Below are 27959 nucleotides of genomic sequence, written 5' to 3' on the forward strand. Positions count from 1 at the left end.
TGTTAACTTTTTGCATGAAGGCACTTTACTCGCGAACCACTGCACCCAGGACCTTCAAACGTCACATGCTAATAGTACTTATTGAGTACACGACCCCTATTGACTTTGGGGTCACCAGGTCAAAGGTCAAGATCAAAGGTCAAGGGCTGCGGGGGCATTTGTCACCATTAGTGACAGCTCTTGTTTTTTACTGTTTTCCCATCTCTTTATTAGCTTTAAAATATTTGTTTCTGATTTATTGTATCATAATATTTACATTCTACAGTGATTATGCAATTATGATCATGTTGTAAACTGTCACACCCTGGAATGCGTAAAATCATGAACATTCACCTTTAGTATATCATGCTAAAACCCATTTGAGTCAGGTGAGTGCTATAATGTCATCATGGCCCTCTTGTTTTGATTTGTGAGAAGTTGCAAGAAGTGTAAAAGTAGTAAAGAAATAATAACACACCCGACATACGATAAGGTGTAACATATGATGACAAAAAAGCATTTGTATCTCCAAAAAAGGCACTATTCAGTAATATACTGTGAAATCATTAATATTTGTGGGGGACTAATTTTCGTGGATTTCGTGGTTGAGTCAATCCACAAAATTTAATCCCAACAAACAAGTAAAATTCCCATTCATTTTATGTTCAAAAGTTGAAATCCACGAATTCGTATCCCCACGAAATTGCCGTTTAGACCAAAACCACGAAATTTCGTGCCCAAGAAATAAAATGATTTCACAGTAGTACGTTTTGACACACATGTTTATCATAAATCCTGTTATATAAAGGCGACATGGATAACATTTAATTTGCTATCTATGTAGAAAATAAACAGGTATAGAGAACTGGCATAACAGACTGGTTTCAGCATGAAGACAGCCTAGAAACTTTGATAATTGCCAAACATAACACTGATGCTCAAAAAGTGAATCATTCTGATTATATCACTGTACACAATATACTTATTCCTGGTTCCCTGATCTGTAAGAGTTTTCCAGCTTTCTGGTTCCCTGATCTGTAAAGTTTTCCAGCTCCTTGAACACCAACTTCCTATTTGACTAGGGGAATAAACTGACCAGTTTTCCAAACAAAATGGTTGTCAAACAAATTTATTGAGGAAGTCACAGACTTCAGTCAGAAAATAACTACCTCTGAAAGCTTGTGATGGAAATTGATGAAAGTTGACCTGGGTGGTCGTTGGATCGTCTTCCAAAGTTGTTCAGACAGTTCCGCTTGGTTGCTCAAAGCAGCTGCCAGAGCTAAACATATAAAAATCTTCAAACAACATCTTCTCCTAAACTGCTTGTCCGATTTTAAAATAATTTCACACAAATGGTCCTTCTGTGACTATGTACTACGATTGGTCAAATGATTTTGGTTTGTCAAAAAACATGGCCGCCAGTGGGCATGGTCATGTATGTATATACTGGAAACTTTAAAAATCTCCATGTCAGAAACTACTGGCTTGATTTATCCCCCGGCCAAAGGCGAAGGGGATATTAGAAATGCTCTCCGTGCGTGCATCCGTCTGTCCGAAACGATCTTTGTCCGGAGCATAACTCCAAAAGTACTGGAGGGATTTTCTTCAAACTTCATACACTGATAGAACACATTGGGAGGAAGTGCAGTGTGCAAGAACAATAACTCTACCTTGCCTATTTTTTGAGTTATTCCCCTTTATCTTATTTTCTTAAAAAAATTTGTCCGGAGCATAACTCAAAAAGTACTGGAGGGATTTTCTTCAAACTTCATACACTGATAGAACACATTGGGAGGAAGTGCAGTGTGCAAGAACAATAACTCTACCTTGCCTATTTTTAGCTCATCTGATTTTTTGAAAAAAAATGATGAGTTATTGTCATCACTTGAGCGGTTGTCGGCGTTGTCTGGTTAAGTTTTATGTTTAGGTCAGCTTTTCTCCTAAACTATCAAAGCTATTACTTTGAAACTTGGAATACTTGTTCACCATCATAAGCTGACCCTGTATAGCAAGAAACATAACTCCATCTTGTTTTTTGCAAGATTTATGGCCCCTTTTGTACTTAGAAAATATCAGATTTCTTGGTTAAGTTTTATGTTTAGGTCAACTTTTCTCCTAAACTATCAAAGCTATTGCTTTGAAACTTGGAATACTTGTTCACCATCATAAGCAGACCCTGTACATCAAGAAACATAACTCCATCTTGCTTTTTGCAAGAATTATTGCCCCTTTTGGACTTAGAAAATCAGTTTTCTTGGTTAAGTTTTATGTTTAGGTCAGCTTTTATCCTAAACTATCAAAGCTATTGCTTTAAACCTTGCAACACTTGTTCACCATCATAAGCTGACCCTGTACAGCAAGAAACATAACTCCATCCTGCTTTTTGCAAGATTTATGGCCCTTTTTGGACTTAGAAAATATCAGATATTTTGGTTAAGTTTTATGTTTAGGTCAACTTTTTCTCTTAAACTATCAAAGCTATTGCTTTGAAACTTGCAACACTTGTTCACCATCATAAGCTGACCCTGTAAGCAAGCAACATAACTCCATCCTGCTTTTTGCAATAATTATTGCCCCTTTTGGACTTAGAAAATCATTTTCTTGGTTGAGTATTATGTTTAAGGCAACTTTTCTCATAAACTATCAAAGCTATTGCTTTAAAACTTGCAACATTTTTGCACCATCATAAGTGGACACTGTACATCAAGAAACATAACTCTATCCTGCTTTTTGCAAGAAAGATGGCCCTTTTTAGACTTAGAAAATCATGGGTAGGACAATATTTCTATTATACAAAAAAAATCAGATGAGCGTCAGCACCCGCAAGGCGGTGCTCTTGTTTGAGTTATTCCCCTTTATCTTATTAAAAAAAATTGTCCGGAGCATAACTCCAAAAGTACTTAAGGGATTTTCTTCAAACTTCATACACTGATAGAACACATTGGGAGGAAGGGCAGTGTGCAAGAACAATAACTCTACCTTGCCTATTTTTTGAGTTATTCCCCTTTATCATATTTTCTTTAAAAAGTTTGTCCGGAGCATTTCTTCTTCATGCATAGAGGGATTTTGATATAACTTGGCACAAATGTTCACCACCACGAGACGGAGTGTCATGCGCAAGATCCAGGTCCCTAGGTCTAAGGTCAAGGTCACACTTAGAGGCCAAAGGTCAGATACAAGAATGACTTTGTCCGAAGCATTTCTTCTTCATGCATGGAGGGATTTTGATGTAACTTGGCACAATTATACACCATCATGAGACGAAGTGTCTTGCGCAGTTCCCTTCTTTAGAATTACTTCCCTTTGTTGTTACTTTAAATAGCTTTTATTGTAACTTTTTCATTACTAGTCGTAGGGAAAAATCAGGACCACTTTTCTGTAGTACAACATGCATGCTACATCCAGTTTTGAGGTGTATTTTGACCACTCTCTACCTGGTAAAGATTTTTGTGTGGACTTACAATTTTTTTTTTTTTTTTTAAGATTAACTTCCCTTAGTTGTTACTATAAATAACTTATATTGTAACATTTTTATAATTGACCGTAGGGAAAAAACAAGACCACTTTTCTGTGGTACAACATAGATGTTACTTTCCAATTTTAGGTGTATTTTAAGGTATCTCTACCTGATAAGGAGTTTTTTTGTGGACTTAGAAAAACAAAAGACTTACAATGATTACTAAACAACCACAAAATTAAAATTCCATTTGCAAATACAGCTGCTAGAGTAAAGAAATTTGCTGTGACGGGCGTATATTGTGACATTCTGGCACTCTTGTTCCCTGTTAGCTTTCCATTCCTTCTTTTTACAGTAGCCATATAGAAAAACATTATAGCTATACTGTTCATGAAAATTAATAAAATTTAGCAGTAAACCACTTCACCACTGACTTATTCTTTCTTCCACATCTTTAAAACCCCTGATGCGGACCACAACTAAACGGTTCTTCAAAGCTTTCCCCAAAATTAATACTTTCAGACACTAACTTGCCAGGAACTTTAGCCTTCAATTATAATATACCCGGCGGGGGGATTAGCCATGTCTAACATGGCTCTTGTTTTAAATTATTTTACACAATTGTTTCTTGAGTGTTCCTTTATGGAAATTGTACAAATTATTCTGATTTGTCAAAAAACATGGGGTGTGGTCACATTTCCATATGTATATAGTGGAAACTTTAAAAATCTTCTTGCTTGATATTGGTTCTTAGTATCCTCTGTCATCCTTCTCCCGACCTCTTACCACCCACCCCACCCCCTCCCCCCATTTCCCCACTCTTGCCACAACATACAAGCACATACATGATCCCCACCCCCCATGTTTATTTAGTAGAAATTTCTGAAATATTCTTGTCAGAAAATACTGGCACTATTTCAGAAATTTTCACAAACATTTTCCTTGCGTAACCATCTGCAAAAACTGTTAAAGCAGCAGTGTGACTCAGATGAGTGATCTAGGGCTGTCTTTGCCCACTTGTCCATGGTATACCCTTGATTTTTCAAAGAATCAGGTCTTAATGAATACTACAGTGTAGAATTTTTTATCAAAATATGAAAAACAGTGTTAACTTTAACTTTATCATGCTAGACATGATTGATTCTGCCTTTTTTCAAACAGTTTAGATCTTGATCAGCCTGCACATCTGTTCAGTCAGTATGTTTTTGATAAGCAGTTAGCACCCCTTTTAACAGTTAATGATACTGTCCAAAATGAAAGATGGACATGTTCATTATAGAAATTTAGCAGGGTAAGATGGAAGGTAATTCAAAGTATTTTCTCGGTCTTTATTTCAGGTATTTGTTGAAGAACCGAAACCTGACTTTGATGACGTGAACATTGAATTGGAGAAAACACCCAAAAGCACAGGAGCAGAGTTAAAATTTGCTGGAAGACCAAGATGATTTCACTGGGAACATTTTTATCTACTGAAGATTGTGCTGCATAAGACTGGGGGATACAGAAACTGTCGTTTCATTTCTTCGATTATTTAAGAAATTATATATGTCAAACAGTGATTTGTTGTCAAATTTTGTGTTTGGTGTTCAGATGTAAAGAAACAATATTTTGAGGGAGCAGTTTGATTAATGTAATAATACACATCTGAAAAACAATGATTTTATTCAGGTGAAAATCACTGTTTGAAATATGTTATTTCTATTCTGACACAGAATCAAGTATTATTATGTACATCGGATCCTTGACATTGACCAAATATTTGCTTGTTTTATGTGTGTGTATGTTTTTTCCTTTGCTCCGCAATTAAGATTTATGCTATGATGTAATTAAGAAGTGATGTTTAGAAAAAACATGTTTTAACTTAATTAATGCACTGAATGAGGTTATACGTCCGTGGAATAATTTCAAACAAATTTTGGTTGTTTTGTTTTATTGGAGTGAACAAAGTTCAGCGGTATGTCTTTAAATTCATTCAATCAGTCGGTATGTTTTTGATAAGTACCCCTTTTAACAGTTAATGGTACTGTCCAAATTGAAAGATGGACAAGTTCTTTATAGAAATTTAACAGGGTAAGGGTTAATGTGTACAGTGACAGGATTATTCTATCTTAATTATACAACAAATATCTTGATTTGAACAATTTTGTTAAAAAAAATGTGTGACATGTTTTCCACAAACAGAGAATATATGTAATATATAAAGTGCTTGAATACTTTTGGATATTGGTGGTAAGCCATTTTCAAAAATTGGTGATGGGATAAACATTTCTATTCCCATTTTATGACTTGTTTACTTTTTTTATAGTGGTAAACTTTATTATCAGTTGACCTAAAAATGTATAGGTGTATACCATCATTCATAATATGTTCAAAGGGAGATATGAACCATTGATGATTTTAGTGAATAAAATTGCGTGAAACATTATATGCCATGTTGAATTTATATATTCAGGGCATTTACATGTGTTTACTTTAAACTACATTTCTCTTTGGGTTAGTTCCCTTTGATCAATATGTGATCACTGTTTGTTGTTGCTTGGGAAAATCCTTCCAGTTTGTTAAGAATGTAACAGTTACTATCTTTACCTGAACTTAGTATGTGCTAAGTTAGAAGTTTTTGAATGTTAGGGTTCATTTTCAGGGGGTCATTTTCAGAATGTTAGGGGTCATTGTCATAATGTTAGGGGTCATTGTCATAATTTACATTTGATATACATTTTGTACACCTACCTATTCAACAGTTGAATAGTGTCGGCAGCAGTAGTCAAGATATGTCTCTGTTATACTGTTACATTGTATTTATCTTGCCAGCAATCCTTAGTCTGAAGCTATAACAGTAAAAATATGAGTTGCTTTTGACCTAAGTCTTTTGTGTTGACTTTTATGTTCAGTAGACTTTGCAAGTTCTACTTTGTAGATTGAAAATGCATGAGTGTTTTTTTTCCCATTTAGTTAATAGAAGAAAATATTACATTTAGTTGATAGAGGAAAATGTTACAGTTGAAACTCTATATCTTGAACTTGCTTATCTTAAAATTCCGACTGTAAGAGATTTTCAAGTCCCGTCTGAAAACATACGCACAAAATTTCCTTTAAAGTTGAATTTTCAGTTATCTCGAAGTGAAATGCTCAGTCCCTTGGAATTCAAGATACCGAGTTTATCAGCTGAGCCGTGCCATGGGAAAACCAACATAGTGGCTTGCGACCAGCATGGATCCAGACCAGCCTGCGCATCCGTGCAGTCTGGTCAGGATCCATGCTGTTCGCTTTCAAAGCCTATTGCAATTACAGAAACCATTAGCGAACAGCATGTATCCTGACCAGACTGCGCGGAAGCGCAGGCTGGTCTGGATCCATGCTGGTCGCAAACCCACTATGTTGGTTTTCCCATGGCACGGCTCAACTGTACTTGCAAAAGTAGTGCAAGTAAAAAATCTGGCTACATTTGAACCATGTGGCATTGAATAAGATTTCTTATGTTTACTTTGTCAGCCCAGCAATTTTCTTGTCAGTATGGTAAAAATTGTAGAAATTTTTTAAATCTTGAAACAGAATTTCTATTTTCTTTATTGTTTCTGTAAGAGAAAGGAACACTGTTAAAGCACATGTGATCTGATTTTATTAAAGAAAATATGTAAAACTCATTTTCTTCTTTTCTGTTTAGTTGCTCGTTATTATAAGCAGACCTGTCTATAAGTGTGATTCTCAGCTGGTCAGTAGACAGTTCAGTTTCAAAATTTTCTTCAGAGGTAAATGGTTTCATCATTTTAATATACAGTTGAACTGCATTAACTCAAACTTGACAGGACCAGCAAAATTTGTTCGAGAGATCGGTTGTTCGAGTTACTGAACAAAATTCATTATACAGGGATTTTTCCGGGACCTGACGACGAGTTTGAGACCAGGGTGGTGTGCAAATTATCCAAGTTCGAGTTAACGAGGTTTGACTGTACCCCTATGTCGATTATTAGTATTCCCCCACTAAAGACAGAGGGATATAGTTTTAGCATTGTCTGTCCATTCATCTTTGTCGGGGGCCATATCTAAGACTTTAATTTGAGTGTTTCATTAAAATTTGGTAGCAGTTTTAAATGCTGTAGGGAAATGCAGCCATATAAGATCCAGTAAAACAAGATTAATGGTCCTTTGTATTTGGTACATGTGTAGTGTTTTTATTCCATCCGAAGCCATATCCTAGACATGGTGCAGACTATTTCAATAAAACATGGTAAAAATGTTAACTACTATAGAGAAATTCTTCTGGGCAAATTTAAGTCAGATTTCTTAAGGAAGATGTGAGTTATGGACCTTTTTACTAATATATATAGTACGTTTTTAGTGTTTCATTCCATTTTCAGTCTGTCTGGGGCCATATGTTAGATATGGTTTAGGGTATTTTAATACAACTTGATAGACATATTAACTGCTGTGGGGAAATGAGATCCGGCAAGTTTCAGATTGCTTGAGGAATGCAAGATTTATGGCCTTTTGTATTTATTTATAACACAGTACTAAAGTTTCCCCCCCCCCCCCCCCCCCCCCCCACATTTGTAGCCATATCTTAGATGTTGAAGGATTTTAGTAGAGCATGGTTGCATTGTTTACTACAGGAAAATATGTCTGACATTGCCTAATAAAGACAAAATTTATGGCTCTTAGTAACCTAAGATCCTCAATGTAACGTAACACAACACGAGTCTGAACGTTTTTGATGTTTATTTACACAGTAGAATATTTGGTACATAAATTTAGTAAATCACTTTGTAGATAATTTCTTAAGCCTGATCTTAACAAGTGTCATATCTAAAACCTAACTTGATATTAATATCTATAAGACCCATTTTCTAGGTCTTAGCTTCGGACTCCAGATTCACACCTGGACTGTCCCAGACCCTTTCTGACCATCCGAGATATCTAAAACAGCAATATATAGCAATTCTCTTACATCAGTTATATGCACTGTCTGACAATTTGACGTATAAAACGTGAGGGTTTGATATAATAAACAATTACATAAATGCATCATATATCAACTTGACAGATGTGGAAAGCATATTGATGTACTTCCTGACCTAAAACAAATTAAACAAATAAAATAATCTTTGATTATTTTATATCGATCTTTGCTGGCATATTGCCAATTTGCAGTACATGACCGATTAATTTTGAGGTCAGTGGGTCATACGTCAAGGTCTCGGTGATTGTTAGTACAATTACTGCTTCCACTCAGCTTGAGAACCCCTTGACTTACAATCCTCTAACTTAGACGGCACATTATCAGTGGGCAGTGCATTATCATTAATTTTGAGATTAATGGGTCCTGATCCAAATATATCTCATGGTTTCTTAGTATCCGTTATACCCCCTCCACCTCCCCCTAAAAAACAGACAAAAAAATGAATTTACATGGTTTCTTAGTATCCCTCATTATCTGCCACTACCATACATCCAATGCATATTTCTTTAGCTCACCTGAGCACAAAGTGCTCAAAGGTGAGCTTTAGTGATCGCTCTGTGTCCGTCGTCGTCCGTCCGTTGTCAGTCGTCAACAATTTGACTGTTAACACCCGAGGTCACAATTTTGGCCCAAACTTAATGAATGTCAGAATGTTACCCTCAATAAAGTCTTGGACGATTTCGATATTTGGTCATCTAGGGTCAAAAATTAGGTCACCAGGTCAGATCAAAGGAAGAGCTTGTTAACACTCTAGAGGTCACAATTTTGGCCCAATCTTAATGAAACTTGGTCAGAATGCTACCCTTAATAAAATCTTGGACGAGTTTGATATTGGGTCATCTGGGGTCAAAAACCAGGTCACCAGGTCAAATCGAAGGAAAAGCTTGTTACACTCTAGAGGTCACAATTTTGGCCCAATCTTAATGAATCTTGGTCAGAATGTTACCCTCAATAAAGTCTTGGACGAGTTCGATATTGGGTCATCCAGGGTAAAAAACTAGGTCACCAGGTCAAATCAAAGGAAAAGCTTGTTAACACCGTAAGGCCAGATTTATGACTATATCTTCATGAAACTTGGTCAGGATGTTAATCTTGTTGATCTCAAGGTCCAGTTTGAATCTGGGTCATGTAGGATCAAAAACTAGGTCACCAGGTCAAATCAAAGGAAAAGCCAGTTTACACCACATTTATGATCATATCTTAATGAAACTTGGTCAGAATGTTAATCTTGATGATCTATAAGTCAAGTTCAAATCTGGGTCAGGTGGGGTCAAAAACTAGGTCACTAGGTCAAATCAAAGGAAAAGCTTGTTAACACTCTAGAGGCCACATTTATGACTGTATCTTCACGAAACTTAGTCAAAATGTTAATCTTGGTGATCTTTAGGTCAAGTTCGAATCTAGGTCATGTCTGATTCAAAACTAGGTCACTGGGTCAAATCGAAGGAAAAGCTATATAACACTTTAGAGGCCACATTTATGACCATATCTTAATGAAACTTGGTCAGAATGTTAATCTTGATGATCTTTAGGTCAATAGGTCATGTGAGCAATACAGGGCCTTTATGGCCGTCTTGTTTTACATTTTCTTCCACTTAGGTACAGGTGTATATCTCTTATGAATCCTTAGTTTTTCAGATAAACCCCCTCCCCCTACTATCACAGATACCTCTCCCCGGCAACCACAAACTTACACACATACAGTCATCTTTCAACCTTTCTCGGCACTATTACCTAACCTCCCCCTAAAACTTACTTATATCATATAATGATAATAGTATCTTTGTAAACGTTTTCGAATATGTTGAGTATGTTGTCCTTGTGAAGGCTCTTTATTAACTTGCACTATTATTTCATACAAAATGGAAGTGGCGGGCAAGATTTGAAGGTTGCTTGGTCCTAGGGTCATCAAATTTCATATGAGCCGCGCCATGAGAAAACCAACATAGTGGGTTTGCGACCAGCATGGATCCAGACAAGCCTGTGCATCCGCGCAGTCTGGTCAGGATCCATGCTGTTCGCTAACGGTTTCTCTAATTGCTATAGGCTTTGAAAACGAATAACATGGACCCTGACCAGACTGCGCAGATGCGCAGGCTGGTCTGGGTCCATGCTGGTCGCAAAACCACTATGTTGGTTTTCTCATGGCGCGGCTCAATTGATGATTGCCTGTAGTCAGTAGATAACCCATATCATTTTTGGAGCTTGTAGGTCAAAGGTCAAGGTTACTGTGACTTAAAAGAATGATTGCCTGTATTTTAATGACCCCTTTTGTTTTGCAGTCAAAGGTCAAGGTCACATTTAATTCGAGCGTGAAAATGTCGTCCAATCAAAAGAGAAAGCTTTGGCCAATGACCTTCTAAATTCATAGGATGATCGCTTTTGGTAGGTAAATGACCTCTTCTGTGTAAAGATCACGGTGACCTTGAGACTGAAAATGGTTTCTTATCAAGAGCAGGAGAATGCATGAGCTTCGGACTGTCAAACTTCAAAGGACACTTAATTGTAGTGAGTAGATTACCCCGATTATTTTAGGGTAGGTCCAACTTCCGTGGTTTCCGATCATTACCTGTCGTATGCCTGCCACAATTAAACTTTAAAGTGTGATGAAGTCTACGGTCTGTAGATGAGCCTCTGCATACTGAATCATCGAGTCCCATGTTCCGACTGGAAAGTCCACCTTAATATACTGAAAACTAATCATCAACATTCTAATTGAATCAAGGCGATGTTTACAGGCGTGGGCAAAATCATTAGGTGTTGCTTTTTTCGTTAGGCAGTCCGCGTCTTTGTTCTGTCGACCTCGTTCAAACGTCTGCTGGTTTTCCACGTTCCTATACCTAAATGGTCAGAGAGCAGAGTAATCAATTTCAAACTATTGGCGGGACTCTGCCGTTTGTACCTTTCCTCAACCGGCTGTCTCACATTGAAGCTGCCTTGACTAAAAGTTCGTATACATTATCATTATACCGCCTCAAAAGCTCAGTCAGTGGTAGTGTAGATGCTTTGAGAGTGGGAGGTTTGAGGTTCGGTCCCCGGGGCGTGTCATACCAACGACCCGAAGACGCACTGGTAGCTTGCTTGGCACTCAGCATTTAAAGGGTTTTACCAGGAGGTAAAATAAGAGCAGGTAAGTATCTGTTTCTGGACACCTAGTTTGTCGTGCTAGAGCTTTGTAGCTCGTGTTGTATTATGCCACTACCTAAACCTAAATTTACATTTACTTTAACCTTTATCTTGTTTAAGTTTCAGAGTTTTTTGTGTTTATAAAGGTATATGAGATATCTTCTTTTAAATGTGTTATCTGCTAGTAAGACCGCAACCAAGCAGAAGAAAGGAAGGCTCAGTATCTCGTGCTTTTAATTTCCGTCAACAGCTTTTCTTTGTAAGGTCGTTTCGCGGCCTCCCGTTCGTCTTTATATTGTGTTACAAATAAATACATTGTACCTGAAATGAGTGTATTTTGAATGATACATTCTTTTCGTTAGATTGAATTTCAGATACATGTAACCTCATTTATGCTATCTGCAAAGGACTGCAAACTGCTCTGGTATTTAAAGATTGTTCTACTTCGTCTGCCATAAATCAAAAGTAATCTATCTATTTGGCAAATTCACTGTTAAAAATGACCGTCCACATTTTCTGCTCTGTTCTGTTGTTCTATTTATTATTATTTTACCTATTCTGGATTAAAAACGCACTGTAAGGCTGACTGCACATAATAACCAACTTAATAACCGCATTAGCCTATTTATTATCGACTTTCCTACACCGAAAACAGTTGTTTATTTACATATACAGAAATACTTTTCAAGCTGAACAGTCACACATGAAAGATCTGGGGAAGAAAATACAAATTAGTGAAACGTTGACTAAATCTCGCAGCAACAAGGAAATAATTTAGTTGAATTATTTGTGTCACATTCAACGTTACAAATAAGGTATTCAACAATTGAATTTTTGTATATAAATATACACACATATATGATATATATATATATGTTTGTACATCCTGTTTATTAGTTTAAGGCTACAGGTCATGTGTGATCATTGTTTACGGAAATAATATACGCAAATCGATCGTGCTGATTCGACTGACCATTTGTTCAGGATGTGATTTTCTTTATATACTTAAGATTGGACTAAATATTTTATTACGTGTTTTTGGATTTTGAATGTCATTTATTAATCAATGGTAATTCGGATTATGAACGTGCATACTTGAAGGGTATGTATAAGAGGACAGATTTATTGGGGGAGCGGGGACACTAGTGTTCCTAATTAAACAATTGGTAAAGTATATGAATTTTACAAGATACGAAGGGTGTTACAAAAAGTCTGGTTCCCATGTACAGATGTAAAGAAAGTTGAACAGAGACGTGACGGTGACACATTCAGTCAAAATGTGACAACTGTACATTCAGCTAAATTGTTAAAGCAGGATATAAGAAGACTATGTGATTTATGAACCAAACGCTAATAAAACCACAAGTCGTATGTTGTAAAATATTCATTTACTTAACCAATTGTTTAACGAAGAATACTACCCCCACTCCACTTGCATTCCCTGTGCACACTCACACTGACGTTGAAATGAATATTTCTTTGTTTTTGTTTTAATAGGGGACTGATTTATTATGCTCTGGTAAGAGATTGTTTGATTGTTCAACTCATTAATGAGCCGTGCCATGGGAAAACCAACATAGAGGCTTTGCGACCAGCATGGATCCAGACTAGCCTGCGCATCCGCGCAGTCTGATCAGGATCCATGCTGTTCGCTAACAGTTTTTCTAACTGCAATAGGCTTTGAAAGCGAACAGCATGGATCCTGACCAGACTGCGCGGATGCGCAGGCTGGTCTGGATCCATGCTGGTCGCAAAGCCACTATGTTGGTTTTTCCATGGCACGGCTCATTTGTTTTAAGCATTGACTGGTAGTTGTTTATGTCGTATTCGTTTTTCTGGTAAAAGTTCGAGCCTGTAGCCTGCTTTTGGCCAGCTTTTTTGATTGACCACGACCAGTACGCAGATACATGTATCCCGTTAGAGATGTCATTGCTGTACCACATATTATTTTTACGTCAGTATTAATCAAAGTTTGTGTTTTGGACTGTGCTCAAGTGGCTGTCACCTCTACTGGCCTCAGTGCGTTAGTCATTTTGATCATCCTCTATACAATGGTTAAGTCGCCATATGATCTATTCGGTGCGACGTTAAACCCAACAAAAACAAAACAACATCTATACAATGGTTGGAATTTGAGGGACAAAGAAATGAGAGTTATAATATGGCTAATAAAGCCGTGTCCTTAACTTCCTCATTGGCGATAGGATGTAATTTATGTTTAAGCATTATGAATACATTCATTACGTTAACGTTAAAAATTATAAAATCATTGTCACGCTTTTGTAAGTGTTTCATGTCGCTGCACTTTAAATACTTGTATACCTCTTAAAGATAAACGTTCGCTGTAAAATACAAACATAATCCTTTTTATAAGTTATCATGTACATAAAACCGTTCGTCATAAAGCTTATCGCAGGTTAATTGTTATTTTGCAGATAACGCCAGATACCAGACATAGGAAGTAAAATTGAACACACTTATCGATAGGCTGTAAACAAATTTAGAAAAGATATATTTTACTGCGATCTGAGAACATACCTGACTTCGACCCAGATTTTGCTTATCAGTCGATGTCTATATTTCGGGGCAGTTTAAGGAAGTCCGGCGGAAGTGGACACGGACCAGAGGGAGAGCTCCAGACGAACTCTGACGAAACGATGGACGATTTTCAGCGGGAAACGATGAAGTCGCTCTGGCATGCTTTTGATATGCTGGACACGATGAATACTGGGACTGTACATGTCTCACAACTCAAGGTGAGTCCATTTTCAATCTCTTTTCACAAGTATTCTTTAAAGGTTTGTCTCCCATTTTAAAAATTGAAACGTAGTTTAAAATTAACATTATACGTGATGGCATGTTATCATATTTTTCATCTGTTTTAAAACGGGTCACATTCGCATTGTTAAATGGCCTGTTGACGAAAATGTATACAGTGAAAAGTAAACAAATTCATAAAAGTAGAACATAAGCTAAGATTGGGGGTTTTTTTTTTTAAATCGTTTGGGGTAAACGATAAAATAAATATATCCGTTATTCTATGTAAAAATATCCTTTGATTTTAAGGGAGACAAACGGGCCATTGCTACATTAAAATGACCAAGCTAAATAAATCAGCACAAAATGACTAGGTATATAAGACATAACTCCATGGTTTACCAATCATGGTATATGTATCAATCATGGTATATGAGATTTAACTCTACAGTAAATCAATTATGGTATATAGGATATAATTCTATAGTATACCAATCATGGTACATAGCATATAATTCTATCTGTATAGTATACCAATTATGAATAGGACCCATTCTAAGACATTGTCTAATGATAAAGCTTAAACTTAATTAACTAATAATTAAGTTAATTAAATACTAATTTAATTGAAGTACAACATGAACTTGAGCTTATAAAGCTCTGTGTAAAGAAGTTTAAAGCATTAATTAAGATGTCCGCCATATTGCACTTTTGCAAAATTACAAGTACTATTGGTTAATGCAAACAAAAACCTATGGCTTGAGTAGAATATAGTTGAGTCATATCAGATTTAGATCAAGGATTTATTCGCAATTAATTTAATACATGTTCGGTTTTCATTTGATGTATTCTGAAAATTTGCTTTTCGTATCCTGTTTGCGCAAGCATAAAAGGCGGGAAATAAATGAAGTAGGAAATTACACATTGTTTTTAAACTTGCCTCATGGTTAAGATATTTGAATCATTCCAATATCTATCGAAGTAAATGTAAAATTGAAATTATATGTTGAAATCAAAAGAAAAATAATTACATAACAAAAGGGGGGGGGGGGGGGGGGGGGGGGGGGGGGGGGGGAATTACAAAATTCCATGAAAATAACAAAAAAAGTCCACTTCGGTGTAACGAGTATTTTTGTTCAATAAATAAATCTCTAAAAGAATAGAATGAAAATAAGAAACGTCAAAAAATGTTGCTTAATATCACCTGGGATTACCTGTCACTTACCTATGAATATAATAATTTTGAGCCGCGCCATGAGAAAATCAACATAATGGGTTTGCGACGAGCATGGATCAAGACCAGCCTGCACGTCCGCGCAGTCTGGTCAGGATCCAAGCTGTTCACTAACGGTTTCTCTTATTGCAATAGGCTTTGAAAGCGAACAGCTGGTCGCAAACCCATTATGTTGATTTTCTCATGGCGCGGCTCATGTATATCTTATTTATCTCGGAAAACTTTTAGAGAAAGAAGCAGAAATGAATACGTATGACTCAGAATTCTAATTGCTAATCTTAAGTAACAAATTAATCAATGGAAAAACGGATTTTAACTCATATCATGCTAGACACGATTGATTCTGCCTTTGCGACCAGTGTAGATCATGATCAGCTTGCACACCAAGATCTGCACTGTTCGCCATTTAGTCAGTATCTTTTTAGGTAAGCACCATTTTTAACAGTTTATGGCACTGTCCAAATTTAAAGATGGGCAAGTTTATTATAGCAATTTAGCAGGGAAAGGGTTAACTCTTGTTGCAAAGGCGCACACGCTTGAAAACAAATACTGACTGTTACTTCTTCTGTAGGTGATTACCTCAACCATTGTTCAAAGATGGGATTCGACAAGGCAGAGGAGATCTTGAATAAAGACGGCGTACTCGACATGGATTTTCAGACATATTTTGACATCGTGAAAAACAGCTAATAACCAAACAAGAGTGCCCCGATACAAGTGACGAAACCGTTCTTGGAGCTCGCATAAATACCATTGTCAAACATGCTGGACATTTTGTAACTTTGAGAGGAAACACCATTGTAAATCTTGCACCTCTGAGCATTGCATAGTCCTTTGGCGTCTCTATAACTCCTGTCAGAGACAGACGGTGAGGGGGAACCAGCGATACCCGTTCACTTAGACCCAGAGGAAGCGGCTTTGCTTCTTAGAGAGTTTATTGACGTTAACGGACAAAGGAGTAAGGAAAGCCAGATCAAGCAGTTTCTCACAGAACATCAGGACATTCCATTGACATTTACGGAGTTTCTTAATGTGTTCGAAAAGGATTACGTGGTCGGCTTATCAAACAGGAACATAACACAAGGCCTCAACCATCTCTACGACACATACATTCTCAATATACTTATGAAAGGTACGTATGTTGTAGTCTAATTTAACCTCTGGCCTGCTAAATTTCTCAAATGGACTGGTCCATCATATTTGGGCCATAGCATTTATTATTCGAAGGGATGTTCACTGAAAGGTCCACGAGAGGTAATGAAATGTGCAACACACCCTCACACGGGCTTAAACGGGATTCTGTAATACAGATATATAACATGGACTCCATGATCACAAAGGACCAGTAACACACACACGAAAAATCCACTTTATCTTTTGTTTCTTGTTTCCACCCTTCTGTGATTTTAACTTTTGACGAAAACGTTTAACATTTACAATTGTTGCAGGAAAAATCAAGAAGAGGGGCTTTAAAGTGAAGAGTTGGAAGGATCGTTGGTTAGTGCTGACCCCTACAAAACTAAACTATTTTGTTGGACCTGACGAAAAAGTACAGAAAGGGACGATACAATTTGACAGCGAATGTTCAGTTGAGGTAACGTCTGTCGTCTTGTCCGTGATGTAGAAACAGTGAACAGTACAACTTGTATCAAGAGATCGGCTTACGGAATTGCAAAAAGTGGTCTTAACATAAATGGTCTCTCGATGCGACATAATTAATGCAAGTGGTGTCTTTGTAGACGTGATCTCTAAGCACGTTCGACTGTATATGCGCGTCACTCCCAAGAACCATATAGTTCAAGTACAATTTCCCGTGTTTATTTATAATACAGGAAATTGTTTATCAGTCCAATTTGACATTGAATGAAGTTGTATATGCAATTTTATTCATTATAATTGCATTCAATGATGCTTGATATAATATAGCGTCTTGTATTGTTCTTTACAATAGTATAATCTAATCATATACAGTTTTGCCATATTTTAAGATAAAAACACTCTAAAATGTGGAAATCTAAGTACGTTAGACTTGTTACTTGTAATTTTGTCTCCGGGTATACTCACATTACATTTGAAAAACATAATCGGAGTTATATTACTTCCTTTGTGTATAAGGATATTAGTAAAGTTGTTGTTGTTATTATAATAATTGACCTGTTAGTACTCGTATCACGTCCAGTTTTTCATCATAGCCAAACCATTTTGCAGTCATCATCTTTATTTATCGTAGATGCCCCCGGATCGCCCAGCTCATAAGCCAAATCGTTTTGTGATCCAAACCCCTAAGAAGCCCTATGAGATGAGTGCACATGATCTTAAATCCAAAAACGAATGGGTCTCAGGTAGAAAATCTTTAATTGCTAAAGATATTTTTATATAGACAATAATTTCAACTTTTCACATTTATACTAGGCTTGTATGAGTTTTATAATGATTTTTTTCATTCTTCTAATCCTGAAAAAAGATATGAATTTAAAGTTTTCATAAGAATACTGTTAATTCATATATGTTTTTGGTAATGGGAACAGTTAACTTTATTGTCTCGTGGTAGTTTTAACTGTTCCACAAACACATATGAAATGACTTTTTTTATTTTACCTAATTCACTTTTTTAAATGCTCAATAATCGAGATTTGTTCATAAAAGAAACGGTCGTGTACAAATAACTACTTTATTACCTAATAAATTTACCAAGATATACAGTAAGTGTAAACGCTTAAAGACATATCGGACAGTTTTCTATATGTATATAGGCAAAAAGTTTCCTACGGACAGAATTTCTTTAAACTTTGTGTACAGACTGAGAGTCAAGTTTAAAACGGAAAAGTGTTTTAAAAACTCATTGGTACCCGGGCTTGATCTTGGATTATCTGCCCCTGAAAATTGGATTTTTTAATATTTTCTGATTTTCAAGGGCAGATAATTCAAGATCAAGCCCGGTAACCTATGATTTTTAATAAATATTTCCGTTTTAAACTTGACTCTTAGTCAGTACACAAAGTTTAAAAAAATCTGTCTGTAGGAATTTTTTTGCTTATATACATATAGAAAACTGTCCGATATGTCTTTAAAGAGATCATGGTCGGTTTTAAAACCTTTAGAAAGAGCACCCGGTTGAATAAATTTTTGTTGCTTATATTTTCTGCATGTGAATCAATTTATCGCAGACGACAAAAATAAAAACTATATTCACCCCTCAAAAATGACGAATTTTATGTATTTTTTGTTATTCTAAAGCTATACAGCAGGCGCTTAGCCGTGTTGGAATTGATCCAAATATTCAAAAAGAGGCTGCACGTGAACGCTGTAAAGCACGCGCTGAAAGACGTCGCCAAGCAGCAGAAGAAGAAAGAAAACGCAGAGAAGAGGCAGAACTTCTCAAAAACAGGGAAGATGAATTAGACGAAGAGAAAAGGGTATTTTTCAACAGTTTTACACTATTAGGCTATATGTTCTTTTTTACCGTATAAAATAAATAAAATTGACCATATGTGAAAAAAAAAATTCTGATGATACAACATGTTCTGCCAAGTAGACGTTCGATTTTTTTTTAAATTTTGAGATTAGCAATACTATCCACATCTCTATATTAAAGTGTCTATACTGGATTGTTTACATTAAAGAGGCATGTATCCAGATCGATAACACATTTGAAGCAGGAAGCAACTGATGTTAGTTGATATCGAAAATGATAAACCAGTATTGTTTAAGTGAGAAAATATGTATGATGCAGAGTACTATCTCATTTCAAATTCCAGTACCATGACTAGAGCTTTTGATAATTTTTCTACCCTACTTTATTGAATAAAAAGTGTTTTGTAAATAAAAAGTTTGTAAAAACTGAGACCCTTCAAAATTTCTATAGCAGTTACTATAAAAACATTCCGAAAAAAATGGCGTCCAGATTTAATCACATCCACAAGGTGAACGAGTTCCAGTAAGCATACACATGTAATGTCGCTTTTAAATCCAGAGGAAATGTAAGAAATTGACAATCAAGCGAGGGATTTTGTTTGGTTACTGCAACATAATTGTGCTGAAAATTTGTTTCAACCTCATCTAGATATATCTGAAATTTTGTGTCTTTGTAGAGACGTTTACAAGACGAAGAATTGCTGCGAGCAAGGCTGAACGAATTAGAAGAGGAACGAAAGGTAATTAGAGACTTGCTTGATTTTTTAGCTCGACTATTTGAAGAATAGTCTAGCTATTCTACTCACCCTGGCGTGGGCGTCGGCGTCGGCGTCGGTGTCGGCGTCGGCGTCACACCTTGGTTAAGTTTTTGCATGCAAGTACATACAGCTATCATTTAAAGGCATATAGCTTTGAAACTTATTTATTCTTTTTCTAGGTCAATTACCAACCTCACTGGGTCAAGTTCCATAACCCTAACATGTATTTTGAGCAAATTATGCCTCCTTTTGGACTTAGAAAATTCTGGTTAAAGTTTTACATGCAAGTTACTATCTCCAAAACTAATGCAGATATTGAATTGAAACTTCACATGTGTCTTCGGGGTTATAAAACTAGTTGATAGCACCAAGTCCCATGACTCTGACCTTCATTTTAGCCAAATTATGCCCCCTTTTGGACTTAGAAAATTTTGGTTAAAGTTTTGCGTGCAAGTACATACAGCTATTACTAAAAAGCATATAGATTTGAAACTTATTTTTTCTTTTTCTAGATCAATTACCTACCTCACTGGTCAAGTCCTATAACTCTGACATGTATTTTAGCCAAATTATGCCCCCTTTTGGACTTAGAAAATCCTGGTTAAAGTTTTACATGCAAGTTACTATCTCCAAAACTAATGCAGATATTAAATTGAAACTTCACATGTGTCTTCGGGGTTATAAAACTAGTTGATAGAATCAAGTCCCATAACTCTGACCTTCATTTTAGCCAAATTATGCCCCCTTTTGGACTTAGAAAATTTTGGTTAAAGTTTTGCGTGCAAGTACATACAACAATTACTAAAAGGCATATAGATTTGAAACTTATTATTTCTTTTTCTAGATCAATTACCTATCTCACTGGGTCAAGTCCTATAACTCTGACATGTATTTTAGCCAAATTATGCCCCCTTTTGGACTTAGAAAATCCTGGTTAAAGTTTTACATGCAAGTTACTATCTCCAAAACTAATGCAGATATTAAATTGAAACTTCACATGTGTCTTCGGGGTTATAAAACTAGTTGATAGAATCAAGTCCATAACTCTGACATGTATTTTAGCCAAATTATGCCCCCTTTTGGACTTAGAAAATTCTGGTTAAAGTTTTGCGTGCAAGTACATACAGCTATTACTAAAAGGCATATAGATTTGAAACTTATTTATTCTTTTTCTAGGTCAGTTACCAACCTCACTGGGTCAAGTTCCATAACTCTTAACATGTATTTTGAGCAAATTATACCCCCTTTTGGACTTAGAAAATTCTGGTTAAAGTTTTACATGCAAGTTACTATCTCCAAAACTAATGCAGATATGGAATTGAAACTTAACATGTGTCTTCGGGGTTATAAAACTAGTTGATAGCATCAAGTCCCATATCTCTAATATGCATTTTGGTCAAATTATGTCCCGTTTCGGAACTTAAAACTCTTTTGATATTTAACATTTTGGGTAATAATATCCTGCTTCTGTGACAATATTTCGAATAGTCGAGCTTGGCTGTCTTACGGACAGCTCTTGTTAAAATTACAATGCTATATTACGTCATACCTGTGTTTTTTTATTGTTCTTTTACAATTGACGAAAAAACGTCCATGAATTTGCTGAAACTTATAATCTCATGTTGACAACAAGTGAAAATGCGAACGAGTGTTTGAAGCAAGTATATTGCCCAGCAGCTGTAAGGGCAACCTTAAGACACGGCTGCAGATACACCAAAAGGAACTTTCAGGCAGTTTTAAAGTGATTAAAATACACTATTGATTATATAGAGACGAGAAGAGGCGGAAGCGAGGTGGCAGGAGGAGCAAGCACTACGTGAGGCCGAACAACAGAGGCTGAGAGAACTTGAGGAGATCAAACGTGAATTGGAGAGACTACTAGCCGAGGAAAGACAGGCTAAGAAAGACGAAGAAATTGTCAGAAACCTACAGTCAAAGTAAGTTGAGCTTCTAAAATTTTGTTGTATGAAATCATTAGTCTCAGTAGCTCAGTAGTAGAGTGTGACAGCCGCTTTGAGTGAGGGAGGTCTGGGGTTCCGTCTCTGGCCACGTCAAACGTGAAAAATGGTATTGTTTGCACTCACTATTCAAAGGGTTGGACCAGGAGGTGAATAATAAGAACAGGTAAGTATCTGTTACTGGATACTTAGTTTGTCGTACAGGAGCTTTGTAGCTCATGTTGTATGTTGATTATGTGCGACATTAAATAAAACTTACCTAAACCATGTAACCATAAAATAACATGAAGACGAATAAAGAAACTGAACTGAAGCACATTTTTATGACATATCACAACTACATTATGCAATGCACACAATGATATGTTATAGAAACGTTAATGACACAGTTTACAAACAACTTTACTCTGTCTATGCCTAAATTTGAGACACACACGCGTTAAATAAATACAGGGGTACAGTGAACTCTATATCAAAATGACATTAACTTGTATTTCGAACAGTTACAGTGCCCGATATTGAAAGTGGTATTAAGACCTATTTTTATGCTTTTGGTCAGATTATTGGAGGAAGAATTTGAGAAAAGGGAAGAGCTGGAAAGACTTAAACAACAGCAGGAAGAAATGCTGCGAGCAGAAAGAGAACAGAAAGCTGTGTTAGAGAGTGATCGTAAAGAGCAGGAAAGATTGTTTGCCGAGGCACAGGCGAGATTGGAACAGCTGGAGCGTGATAAAGCCGCTGCCGCCGAGAAAATGCAGGTACAGGATTCAATAAGTCATGTTCCGTTTTCCACTGATTCGTGTATAAGAACTCAGATTCTGATGTTCATTTTTTAGCTCGACTATTCGAAGAATAAGTAGAGCTATCCTACTCACCACGGCGTCGGCGTCGGCGTCACACCCTGGTTAAGTTTTTCGTACCAGTCCACATTTTGACAAAGTCTTTTGAGATAAAGCTTTGAAACTTTCAACACTTGTTTACCATCACCATGTCCAGTTATAGGCAAGAGTACATAACTCTGTCAAGCATTTTGACTGAATTATGGCCCCTTTTGACTTAGAAATCTTGGTTAAGTTTTTCGTACCAGTTCATATTTTGACAAAGTCTTTTGAGAAAAAGCTTTGAAACTTTAAACACTTGTTTACCATCACCATGTCCAGTTGTAGGCAAGAGTACATAACTCCATCAAGCATTTTGGTTGAATTATGGCCCCTTTTTGACTTAGAAATCTTGGTTAAGTTTTTCGTACCAGTCCACATTTTGACAAAGTCTTTTGAGATAAAGCTTTGAAACTTTCAACACTTGTTTACCATCACAATGTCCAGTTGTAGGCAAGAGTACATAACTCTGTCAAGCATTTTGACTGAATTATGGCCCCTTTTGACTTAGAAATCTTGGTTAAGTTTTTCGTACCAGTTCATATTTTGACAAAGTCTTTTGAGATAAAGCTTTGAAACTTTTAACACTTGTTTACCATCACAATGTCCAGTTGTAGGCAAGAGTACATAACTCCATCAAGCATTTTGACTGAATTATGGCCCCTTTTGACTTAGAAATCTTGGTTAAGTTTTTCGTACCAGTTTATATTTTGTGTAAAGTGTTTGACATATGGCTTTGAAACTTTTATATCTTGTTCAGTAAAATAGTCTCTATTAACAGGCAAGAGTACGTAACTCTCTCGTCTTTTTTGGCTGAATTATGGCCCTTTTTGAACTTGGAAATTGGTTTTGTTTTGTATATGTCCATGTTTTGTCAAGACTATTTGACATTTTGGCTTTTAAACTTTAAACACTTGTTTATCATTATGATTTCCATCTGTAGGCAAGAGTACATTACTCTGACAACTATTTTGACTGAATTATGGCCCTTTTTGGACTTTGAAATTTGTTCAGTTTTTTTTAACAAGTCAGCGTTTTGTCAAAACTATTTGAACTGTGGCTTTGAAACTTTTAACACTAGTTTATCAACATGATTTCCATCTGTAGGCAAGAGTACATAACTCTGTCAACTATTTTGACTGAATTATGACCCTTTTTGGACTTGGAAATTAGTTAAATTTTTCATATAAGTCCATGTTTTGCCAGACATATAACTTAACATATTTGCCATCATGGTCACACATTGCCAGTTAGTGCAAGACTAATCGAAATCCACAAATGGAGGAACATTTTTTGTTTAATCCATTTTTTTGTTTAGTCTGAAAAACTATGGAAATATTTTTACCCCATTCTTCAATCAATTCTTCGAATAGTCGAGCGCGCTGTCATCCGACAGCTCTTGTTTGTACAACAAATCATAAAATAATAAGTGCTACAGAAACACCATAAAACTTCAATGTGTAAGAAACGTCATTTTATACTGTGAAATCATTTAATTTCGTGGGCATGAAATTTCGTGGTTTTTGTCAAATTGGCAATTTCGTGGGGATGTGAATTCGTGGATTTCCACTTTTGAACATAAAATGAATGGGTATTTTACTTGTTTGTTGGGATTAAGTTTCGTGGATTGACTCAACCGCGAAATCCACGAAAATTAGTCCCCCACGAATATTAATGATTTCACGGTATACGCGTAACTCTTACGTTTTTTATAGTATTTGAAATATTTACCCGTTAATAGCGTAGTTTCACAGTATGACCGGCTTGTGTTGACAAATTGTCGATATGGCCAACGTCATTTGTTTCATTTGTCAAAGTTCAGCAACAGTTTGATACAAATGACTCTTAATTTCGTTTGAAATGGATCTGGGTTAGGTGGGATCAAAAACTAGGTCACTGGGTCAAATCAAAGGAAAAGCTTGTTAACACTCTAGAGGCCACATTTATGACTGTGTCTTCATGAAACTTAGTCAGAATGTTAATCCTGATGATCTTTAAGTCAAGTTTGAATCTGGGTCATGTGGGGTCGAAAACTAGGTCACCGGGTCAAATCAAAGGAAAAGCTTGTTAACACTCTAGAGGCCAAATTTATGACTGTATCTTCTTGAAACTTAGTCAGAATGTTAATCTTGATGATCTTTAGGTCATGTTTGAATCTGAGTCATATGAGGTCAAAAACTAGGTCACCGGGTCAAATCAAAGGAAAAGTTAGTAAACACTTTAGAGGCCACATTTATGACCATATCTTAATGAAACGTTCTTGATGATCTTTAGGTCAATAGGTCAGGTGAGCGATACAGGGCCTTCATGGCCCTCTTGTTTCAAATGAAAGATATGAAATTGCCATGTAGATGCTATTATTTATGTGCGTTTCTGTGCGTAATGTGGATGTATTTGTAAAAACAATTGCTCTCGACTTTCATCAAAGATGATGTAATGCTGAACTTTATGTACAAGAGCATTATAACACTTTTTGTAACGGAAAAAGAAAGCAGTTTTAATATATAGCAGTGAAAGTAAGATATACTAAGGAAAATTGATTAACAACATAAAATAATGGCATCCATGTACCTCAAACTGTTTGTAGATTTCTCCGAAGCTTCGCAAAGAAGAGTCAAGCTTTTAAGTATATATACATATAGATTACACATGTAGTAATAATACGGTAGCTTTATTATTGCTCTGGAAACATTTCATTTGCGATAACAACAAGTAAATCATCTTAGCATCAGGGAAAGGTTGAAAATATATCGCCATGAGTTCGTATGATTTAGTTTTATACATGTATATACTTGTAGATTTGGTGTGATTTCTAATTATGCATGCCATTACTCAGCTCAATCAAAACTCTAGATACTAACAGTAACTTCTCATGTTAAATCATCAAAAAGATGCTCGCATATTCCTTAGTAATTGTATTGAAATACTGTGTATCTGGGTTCAATATTTATTGCAATATTTGTATTTATATTTGTATTTGGCAACGAGGCATCTGTATATCTATATGGCTTCGAATTACTTGACCCTTATCTTTTATTGTTCGAACTCTAATGCGGAATCTGATAGTCCCTGATTCTACAGTCCTTAAATATTGTCCGGCAAATGAACTCAAGGTTTTACTTCTCCATTAAAACTGGAAGATCGTCACTTGACATTACGTGTCGTCTTGACTTTAAACCAACAAAAGCAAAAACAATACTACATAACACGATGTATAATTTAACACTAACACATACTACATATCCATTTGATAACTATACATAATATTAGTTAAGGAACCACTTTTTACGGAAGGTCGGTGGTTCTACCTAGGTGCCCGCTAATACCTGAATTCCTCCATCACCGAAAGCTTGAAATGTCTCCAAATGATTAATTTGTGTCTGTTTGACTCTAAACCCAACAAAAACGAAAATGAGCCGCGCCATGAGAAAACCAACATAGTGCGTTTGCGACCAGCATGGATCCAGACCAGCCTGCGCATCCGCGCAGTCTGGTCAGGATCCATGCTGTTCACTTTCAAAGCCTATTGCAATTAGAGAAACCATTAGCGAACAGCATGGATCCTGACCAGACTGTGTGGATGCGCAGGCTGGTCTGGATCCATGCTGGTCGCAAACGCACTATGTTGGTTTTCCCATGGCGCGGCTCAAAAAATCTTTTTTTTTTTAAACGGTCACCACCGCTGTGTTTCCGGCTTACAACCAAATATTTCTTTACTATGATCACTATAATCAAGTACTCATTTATGGTTGTTAACTTCTTCTTAAGTTTGAGAAGAAAAAAACGCAGACGAATGGAAGTAAACCATAACATATAACTTATCGTTGGTTCATTTTAGGAAGCTGCAGAGAAACTTCAAAAAGCAGAGAAGGACCGTTACATTATGGAAGAAAAGGTGAAGTTGTGGAAAACACCAGTTGGACTGGCGAGACCTATACAACCTCACCCGGAACCACTTGTTACACACAGAGGGCTAGGCGCCTTCTGTGACAGAGACTTTGTAAAGAAGCAAGATGACAATGCCAACAGGGAAAATGAGAGTAACGGCATGGATAAGACAGGAATTGATGGTAGTTCCAGTGATGTTAAAGATGACACTGGAAAGAACAATATGGACCTAATATCAAACGGAAATAATTCAGGCGAAAAGCTTAATGAAAGTGATAACGTCGAAATGAAAAGTGACAAAGAATCCGATGAAGAAAAGTCACTGAAATCAAATCTTGTTCAAAATCAGGAGGACGAATTTCATAAAGATCAAACAGAGGTTGATGATTCTGATGAAAACATCGGGAAAGAGTCTGATAAAGAAGAGGCACCTGAACCTGGAAACGAATTTGAGTCTAAAACAAATAATAATGAAGAAGAAGAAGTCATTGATTCCAATACAGAAACGAAAGAAATAACAGAAAATGTTGAAGTTTTAGAAAGTGAACCAGAAATTGCTGATGAAAGTGTTGATAAAAATTCTGTCTCAGATGAAGATCAACGCGACAGTTCTGGAAAAATCACAGAAGCGGATACTGCGGACGAAGAAATTATCAAAACTGAACAGTCAGCCAACATTCAAGATGACAAAGGTAATCCTGTCGTGGAAATTGAACAGTTAGATGGCAGCCAAGAAGACAATGATAAACTTATTGTGGCAACTGAACAATCAAGCCACATCCAAGACGATAAAGATAAATTTACTGTGGAAACAGAACAGTCAGGCGACACCAAAGAGGATACAGATAAACTTAATGTGGTAACAGAACATTCTGTGGAAAGTAAGTCTTCTGCTGATAATGATGAGTCGATTACGCCAAATGGCACTATTGTACAGAATGAAGCATAAACGAAGTTGTCAAGTGTTCAGTTAGGCACTTTTCATGTTTCTTCTACATATGTTTACAAATGTTAATACAAGAGAACATTTTATAAATATATCTTACTCTCAATAACAGGAATTTGACCAAGGCTAATGGATGCTTCCCTAACATCATACATTGTTTAAGTCTTACAGACATAATATATGTAAAATATATATTGTTTGTAAGAAATATATTTTTCAAAAATTGTTTCATATTGTGTTTGAAATGAAATGATAAACTTACAGCAGATTAAAATTGTATGTAAGCTGCAGTATTTCTAATCCATTCATCAGATAACAAATACTTTTACTTCTATGCCTTTATAAAGCAGCATAGCAGCTGTATTTTAAAGACATATTGATAACCCACATAGCAAAATGTTTATTTAAACAGTTACAAGTCATAGCCAAGAATCTTACGTATTACCAACATAGTTTAGAAATCTCATTCTTGGTTATTGCACTTTGACAGATGAAATCACAATACGTTTGAGTGTTTATAGTCTGTATACACCAAACAATCAAAGTCATGAGAAAAATCTTACTTTTCATAAGTTTCCATTACCATTTCAAATGTGTTTGTAATTAA

The 27959-nt window shown here is 36.2% G+C and overlaps 3 protein-coding genes across 3 annotated transcripts in view; all 3 read left to right on the plus strand.

Moving 5' to 3' along the window:
- The window catches only part of LOC128546029 (probable 28S ribosomal protein S23, mitochondrial), a 34190-nt gene extending 27110 nt beyond the window's left edge, over window positions 1-7080 (plus strand). Inside the window, exon 5 of the mRNA XM_053519302.1 lies at window positions 4774-7080. Within this exon, the coding sequence (XP_053375277.1) occupies window positions 4774-4881 (108 nt within the window). The 3' untranslated portion in view covers window positions 4882-7080. The remainder of the gene's footprint in view (window positions 1-4773) is intronic.
- The window catches only part of LOC123533130 (FACT complex subunit SSRP1-like), a 299019-nt gene that overhangs the window by 180581 nt on the left and 90479 nt on the right, over window positions 1-27959 (plus strand). The gene's annotated exons all lie outside the window — the stretch shown is intronic.
- LOC128547238 (golgin subfamily A member 6-like protein 22) lies at window positions 16350-27642 on the plus strand. The gene is made up of 8 exons (XM_053519299.1): window positions 16350-16642; window positions 16959-17104; window positions 17741-17852; window positions 18748-18926; window positions 19602-19664; window positions 21453-21619; window positions 22200-22398; window positions 26357-27642. Exons 1-8 carry the CDS (start codon window positions 16636-16638, stop codon window positions 27353-27355), a joined length of 1872 nt encoding a protein of 623 aa, XP_053375274.1. The 5' UTR covers window positions 16350-16635; the 3' UTR covers window positions 27356-27642.

Source organism: Mercenaria mercenaria, chromosome 12 (assembly GCF_021730395.1).
Source record: "Mercenaria mercenaria strain notata chromosome 12, MADL_Memer_1, whole genome shotgun sequence".
Classification (NCBI taxonomy): domain Eukaryota; kingdom Metazoa; phylum Mollusca; class Bivalvia; order Venerida; family Veneridae; genus Mercenaria; species Mercenaria mercenaria.